At 46.1% G+C, this 8,011-nt stretch overlaps 1 protein-coding gene across 1 annotated transcript in view; it reads right to left on the bottom strand.

Moving 5' to 3' along the window:
* Positions 1-2,346, bottom strand: part of CLIC5 (chloride intracellular channel 5) — a 226,726-nt gene extending 224,380 nt beyond the window's left edge. The window contains exon 1 of the mRNA XM_040348436.1: positions 1,779-2,346. Coding sequence (XP_040204370.1) covers positions 1,779-2,177 — 399 coding nt within the window. The 5' untranslated portion in view covers positions 2,178-2,346. The remainder of the gene's footprint in view (positions 1-1,778) is intronic.
* Positions 2,347-8,011: the final 5,665 nt, after the last annotated feature.

Raw genomic sequence — 8,011 nt, forward strand, 5'->3', positions numbered from 1 at the left:
TCCAACCGAATGGAGGTTATAGCTATGTGAGATATTTAAGAATAGACTGGCCACAACAATTTGAAATATTTTTTTCTAAAAACTTCCAAACAGGTAACATTATATTGTAGTAATGAATTAATATTTACTGCTATAGGTTAAATGGCTCAATGTACACAAGAGCTCAGTGAAGCATTCGCAAAGCAAGGAAAATTGGGACAAATATAGCCGGATTCACAAAGACTTACGCCGACGTATCTTTATTAACGCCGCGTAAGTCCATGGATGCGCTGTATTCTTGAAACCAGATACGCCTGAATTCTGGCTCCATCCGACCGACGTAAGTCTCCTACGCCGTCGTATCTTGGGCGCATATTTACGCTGGCCGCAAGGGGCGCTTCCATTGATTTACGCGTTGAATATGCAAATGACCAATATACGCCGATTCACGAACGTACTTGCGCCCGTCGCATGAGTATACGCCGTTTACGTAAGGCGTACGTCCGGCGTAAAGTTAAACCACCAAATAGCTGGTCTAAGTCATGTTAGGGTATGGACATCGGAACTGCCGTCGGATTTTACGTCATTTACGTAAGTCGTACGTGAATGGGGCTGGGCGTAGGTTACCATCACGTCGTAGGCATTGAGCCGGCGTATCTTAGGGAGTAAATTCGACGTGATTCTGAGCATGCGCACGCATGCGCCGTTCGTTCGGCGCTTCATTTACATGGGGTCACGATTCATTTTAATACAACACGCCCACTACCTGCCTACTTTGAATTAGGCGGGCTTACGCCGGCCCATTTACGCTACGCCGCCGTAACTTACGGAGCAAGTGCTTTCGTGAATACTGGCCTTGCCTTTCTATGTTACGTCGGCGTAGCGCAAATGAGATGCGCTACGCTGGCCAAAAGATGCACCCTCTACGTGAATCTGGGCCATGGTGTCTTGAAATTAAAAGGTTATAGGGGCTAATCTTAGGGTTAGTGGTAAAGGATGGGTTTAGCATTAGTGTTGGGGATTTATGGTTTTGGGATTTGGTTTGGGAGTTACAGTTAACAGTTGAGTCTAAGAGGGAGGTAAGTATAGGGAGGTTAGTGTTAGGAGGTTGGGTTCTGGCATTAATGTTAGCGAGTCAAGCTTAGGAGAATAGATCCAGTGCTTAGTGTTGCAAGTTGGGTTTAGGGGTTACTGTTAAGAGATTAGAAATTTGGGTTAGTGTTATGAGGTTGGGTTAATAGATAAGTGATAAGAGCTTGATTTAGAGTTCTGCAGAGTGTTAATGTTAGGGTGTTGTGTTTAAGGTTTGTGTTAATGAGCTTGTTTAGGGTTAGAGTGATGCCGCGTACACACAAACAGGCTTTTGCCCGGCCAAATCACATCGGAATTCCAACGGAATTCAATTGGAAAAAAATAGAACATGTTCTATATCTAAACTCCGATGGAATTCATCAGAATTTCCGATGAAAAAACTCAGATGGGGCTACACACGATCGGAAAATCCGATGGAAAGTCCATCTGACTTTTTCCTTCGGAAATTCCGATCATGTGTACGGGGCATTAGGGTTTATTTGTTAGTGCTAGGGGGTTAACTTTTCTAGAACTGTTCTGGTTCAGGAATTGTTCTGGTTTTTACATGCTAGCACATGCTTGCTCAGATGAACTCTACCATAGCCTTCTTCAGCATTGATGCCTCTTCCAAATACCTGCCTCCCTATTCAATACAATTTTTAATATTTCAAGAAATCCAAACAAAAGCACTGGGGCCACTGTAGTTCTTTAAATGAAATGTTACTTACCCTGACATAGAGGGAGATATCTTCCTCTTGTGCCTCGTAGTCCACTTCATCCTCATTGGTGCTCATTTGCCTGGCGGGTTCTAAGACACGGGTGTGGAGCCCAAGTGGTGCTACATACTCCCTTGGAGAGGTGGGTGATGTTGGATAGGAGTTGATCTCTGTTGATGAGAATAAGGATCTTGTGTTGTCAGGAGATGTTGGAGTTGTGGAACGTGGAGAAAGAGATGAGCTATAGCTGTGTTGACTTTCTCCAATGATCAATTGCAAATTTGGCTTCTCTGGAGGATCCTCAGTATTCAAACCTAAGTTATCAGGAATGCAGTAGATATTTTCCTCATTCACCCAAGTCTGGGGCATTGAATTTTCATAGATACTCTCAGCTTCCCGTATGGTTGACATGATGCGGTTTAGGAAAAATCAGGTTTTAACCTTCAGCAATCAGTTTGAAATGCACAATGACAAATAACAGTTGTATTTTACGCAAGTAGACACCCGGGGAGATGCAACTGCTAATCTTAGTCTCCCATGAAGTGTAAAATGGGATCCAGCAATCATTGACCAGCAGCCTGCTCAGAATCTGCAGAGATCAATGTGCAGAGGGTTGAGAATAAACTGTTCCTGAGGGAGGGGCAGCTTGATAAGCAGAGAAAGAAGCTGGGTACAGCGGCTCCTCTCATGTATTCAGCAGGACAATGCAACGTATTTCATAATGCGACAGTTGCTATGTACCGTACCTGTATGCCCTAATTATTTTGTTCATGGTTGTGATTGTTTGTGCGCTCTGAAATACTGCTGGCCATAAAGTATAACCTGGATTCAATGACAGTTGGAGAAATGTTAATGAAGTTTTAAGTAACCACTAACACTTTATGAACATCTTTACTCAGCACAAGATGATCCATCAGCAGAAACCTGTCAGCTCACCCATGTATAACTTAAACTCCACTCTTGAAAAGAAAAAAAGTCAGCCGCTACAAATCCTGTATCGGCTGACTTTTAATAACATTATTTTTGTGCATTACCCTGTTGCCGTTAAAGTCCCACTCATGAGGGCTCCTTTTCATGACTTCCAGCACCCTCATACCCAGGCTAGTTCTTCACTAGTCTTTGGGTTCCCGGCACTGGCATGTGGGCAGCTCGCTGTGCTGTTTGCGACTTCATAGCTGGCTGCCCACTGTGCATACGGCTGTGCTTTGTGAATGGTCCCGCAGTCTTCTGGGACCTGTGACATGTCCCACAAGACTGGGTGGAGAGAGGGGCGCTCAGATCGCTTAGGCAGGGGGAAGTGGGAGTGTGGGTACCTTACCATACTAGGTACCTGCTACCCCCCCCCCCACCCTGAAAATGTGTCAGAGAAGCGGGGAGGGGGAACTTTAACACCCACAATCACACAGGGGTAGATTTACTAAAACTGGTGCGCTAAGAATCTGGTGCAGCTGTGCATGGTAGCCAATCAACCTCTAACTTCAGCTTGTTCAATCAAGTTTTAGTAACAAAACTTAAAGTGGAGGTTCACCCAAAAACTCAATTTTCAACATTAGATTGATGCTCGTTTTGTGAAGGGGAATCGGGTGTTTTTTTATAAAATCGAAGCAGTACTTACCGTTAGAGATAGATCTTCTCCGCCGCTTCCGGGTATGGTCTTCGGGACTGGGTGTTCCTATTTGATTGACAGGCTTCCGACAGGCTTCCGACGGTCGCATACAGCGCTTCACGATTTTCCGAAAGTAGCCGAACGGCGGTGCGCAGGCGCCGTATAGAGCAGCACCGACGTTCGGCTTCTTTCGGCTACTCGTGACGCGATGTATGCGACCCTCGGAAGCCTGTCAATCAAATAGGAACGCCCAGTCCCGAAGACCATACCCAGAAGCGGCAGAGAAGATCTATCTCTAAAACGGTAAGTACTGCTTCGATTTAAAAAAAAACACCCGATTCTGCTTCCCAAAATGAGCCTCAATCTAATGTTAAACATTTTTTTCGGGTGAACTCATGCTTTAAAAGCTGATTGGTTTCTATGCAGAGTTGCACCAGATTTTACACTCTCCAGTTTTAGTAAATAACCCCCACAATGTTTGATTTCTACATAGGCATGTAATACATGACAAAGAATTCCCAGCGCAATATGGGTTTGCGAGTGAGTGAGTAGTTTGTATAGCGCTACAAATGCACTGGCAGAAACTGTTCCCTTTTAGGTACTGTGTCTAGTTTGAAACTTGGACTGCACTATATAGAAAGATGGACAGTGGATGAGACTGGTCACTGTTCTGTCTCGATCACCTCTGTGTATACATTTCAGCTTGAGGTACTGAGCTCTGTGAACAACAGGATCTTTTCCAAGTGTAGAGTTATTCCTACAGGAGCCCCAGGTAATTTGTTCCAGCCCTATGTGAGGCCTCACCCTCACTGACACCACTAGTATACCTTTCTGTAAGCCCCAGCAGGCACACAAGAGTAAAGCCCTGTACACACGATCGGTTTGTCCGTTGAAAACAGAACGATCTACTGTTTTCATCGGACAAGCCGATTGTGTATGGGCCCCATTGGTGTAAATAGAACATGTTTTACATTTTTCCTATAGATAAAAAAACAATAGAAAAAAACGATTGTCTGTGTGGAAGTCCATAGGAGAAAAATCCATGCATGCTCAGAATCAAGTTGACGCATTGAACTTCATTTTTCTCAGCACGTCGTAGTGTTTTACATCACCGCGTTTTGGCACGGTCGGATTTTTGACTGATGGTGTTTAGGCAAGACTGATGAAAGTCAGCTTTATTGGTTATCCGCCGAAAAAATCCATCGGATTAGATTCCATTAGATATCCGATCGTGTGTACGCGGCTTTACACTCACAACTCTTTAAGCCCAGGTTCACACTTGTGCAAACACAGACATTGCATGTGATTCGCACCTGCACTGCAGTGCCGAACGCATGTGATGTCTGTGCAATGTGAGTTCAACCATACAGTTGTATGGCTGAACTCGCATTGGATTTGCAGGAAAATCGTGCAGGGGATTTCTTTTTTTCCCGCACTGGAATTGGATCGCATGGGTGTTCTCACCCATGCAATATGATTCCTGTTTGAGTTCACAGTTCGCACTGAGATCTGTGAACCAATCTGGGGGTATCATAACATTGTAATGACACCCACAGCGGTTCGAGGGAAGGTAGTGAACTGCCTGCAGGAGAGATGCGATGCAGGAGATGCAGTGCTGGTTCCCGCATTGCATATGCGTGAACCTAAGCTTAAAGATAAACGGATTGTATTAGCAGGTTAAAGTCATAAAAGTATAACAGGATATATTGGCAAATAAACATTAATCAGCAAAAACACAATAATGACTGTATAGCTAACTTTTTAGGTCTTCATGTAGACTCCAGCATACAATGTGACCTCAAAGGCATAAACAGTAGCTCTCCATATGAGATGAAATGACCAAAATGAGTAACAAAACAGCTATGTCACAGGGGCTAGGTTTAGGCCTGCAATATAAAGAATTAGTGTTAAACACAGTTCTGCCCCAGGATCAGGGCCGGCGCTAGCGCAAGGCAACATGGGCAATTGCCTTACGGCACCTGCTCCGGCCCTGGGGGGGGGCGCCAGAAAAAGCTCCCTGCTCGGGAAAAGTTAACACCCGTCCTTCGCCGCCTCCCGCACTATAGCCGCGGCGGCACTGCACTTCACTAGGGCTCCTGGTGGTCTGTCCCCCTCCCTCTCTACTTGGCGCCGCTGTGCTGTAAACACAGCATCATTTCCCACACGGCCAATCACCACAGAGGCACAGCGCCTCCCACTCCGCCGCCCGACAATCGCGCACAAACGAGCCTAGAAAAAAAAACGATTCCCCGCCCACACGGCAGGGAACGTTTTTTTTTCTAGGCTCGTTTGTGCACGATTGGCGGGCGGCGGAGTGGGAGGCGCTGTGCCTCTGTGGTGATTGGCCATATGGGAAATGATGCTGTGTTTACAGCACGGCGGTGCCAAATTTGGTTTTCTACTTCGATCTGAAGCATCCAGCAGCAGGGTAAGCAGGGGAGAGACAGTGAGCAGTGCTGAGTAGAGAGCTCTCAGCTGCTGAAGCTAACGTAAGTAAACCAGCAGGTGATTGCCCTCTGTTCAGCACTGATCACTGTCTCTCCATCTGCATGATTAAAGTAGGAAGGGACAGAGCTGGGGGGTGTCTGTGTAAATCTAAAGGGGTCTAGGGGGTGCTGTGTAATGCTGTGTAATGTAAAAGGGGTCCAGAGGTGCGGTGCTGTGTAATATAAAAGTGGTCCAGAGGTGCGGTGCTGTGTAATGTAAAGTGGCCCAGAGGTGCGGTGCTGTGTAATGTAAAAGTGGTCCAGAGGTGCGGCAAAATGCACCTTCGCCTGAGTTGGCAAAAATCCTAGCACCGGCCCTGCCCAGGATAGAATCGTTTCAATAAGTCTCTGTGATGATACTTCTGCAGGCTACGTTGGGGCCCTTCAAGAACATTGGTGCACAGGGTAATAAGGATTTGTCAATTATTTGGGTGTTGCAGCAATGTTTTATGGAGGTTGAGCCTAATGAAAGCCTAATGACTCTTTTGGGAAAGACAGATACTGAGAAGAGGCAGGCCCAGTTGCAGAAGCCAGGTGCCAAGAACTGCACAATGGTAATAGTTAGATGTAATGATCGGCACGGTTGCAGTAGTTTAACATAATGGTGGGCATAGTTACAGTACTTAAACCTAATGATGGGAACAATGTCAGCACTCTGGTTTACAGAACAGACAATTGGACTGTGTTAGGCCCTGTCTAGAACAGCATGAGTAATTCACATAGCAGCAGGTATGGGTTCTGTGACTGCATGTTGTTTGCGGATGGATGCAGCTTAACAATGAGACTGTGACCCTCTCACCAGTTTCTTCCTCGCTAATCCTCTGTTGGTGGTTGGTTAGATGAACAATGGGGGGGGTCCCCTTTTCTGTAGTTGAATGATGGTAGCAGCAGGTGGGATGGTGACCTCCTTAGCGGATCTGGACGATGTGGCCATAAAGGCTCAGAAAGCATGATTAACCCAGTAACCACCAGCTAGATGGATGGTTAACATAGTGTAGAAGATGTGTACAAACAGCAACTAAAAAGAAAGGAAAAGGAAAGAGAAGAAAAGAAAGTGAAGAAAGAAGAAGGGGGTAAAGTTTGAGGGGGAAGAGGGGAAGAGAGCTATATGCCAGCCAGCAACTATTCCCAGTCGCCACCACAGCAACCGCTCTCAAGGGGATTGAACATATTGTATCCATCAGGGGGCGCCCGGGCGCCGCCCCCCCCTCCTGCAGTCATAAAAAAAAAAAATACGGGCCCTTTAAGACTTTAAAAATATCGTTCTGCAGCGCTGCCCCCTCTGGCTCTCGCAAATGAATGAATGAATGAATGAAAAACTTATAAAGCGCGGCGCATGCGAACTGAATCGCTTCTGGGCGCTAGTTGTTCGTGTCTCATGACATCAAAAGAGCAGAGTTTTGATCCGTCTTCTGAAAGTCAGGTGGTTTTCCTCCAACCGAATGCTGGTTGGTAAAGCGTTCCATAGTCTAGGACCCTGAAAAGCAAACCTTCTTTCTCCTTTGGACTTGTATTTGGTTTTTGGTACCCTGACCAGATTTTGGTCGGTGGATCGCAGAACGCGATTCGAATTGTGAGGTTCTATCTTGTCGCAAAGATATTGCGGAGCCTTCCCATGGATGCACTTATGTGTCAGGCAGAGTGCTTTGAATGCAATTCTGTCTTTTACTGGCAGCCAGTGAAGGGTTCTCAACGAAGGTGAGATTGATTCCCATTTTTTTTTCCCAGTCACCAGTCTGGCGGCCGTATTCTGAACGACTTGCAGACGGGAGATTTGGTACTTTGGGAGTCCGAGGTACAGGGCGTTAGCATAGTCCAGTCTGGAATTCACGATTGTTCCCACCACGACTGCTACGTCTTCTTTGGGGATAAATGGAATAAGTCTGCGTAGTAGGCGCAACAGATGGTGCGCTCCGCTGACTACTGACCCTATTTGTGCGTCCATTGTCATGAAGGTGTCGAAGATGACCCCGAGACTTTTGACTTTGGAGCTAGGGGTGATGATTTGGCCCAGAATGGGCGGGGGTGTCCAGGTTGTTGCCAGTTGACTCTTTCGGCTGGCGTGAAACATAAGGAGTTCTGTTTTTGAACTGTTGAGTTTAAGATAACTCTTAGTCATCCAGTTTTCTATCAAAGAGAGACATTTCTCTAAA

Source organism: Rana temporaria, chromosome 4 (genome assembly GCF_905171775.1).
Source record: "Rana temporaria chromosome 4, aRanTem1.1, whole genome shotgun sequence".
NCBI classification, from domain to species: Eukaryota; Metazoa; Chordata; class Amphibia; order Anura; family Ranidae; genus Rana; species Rana temporaria.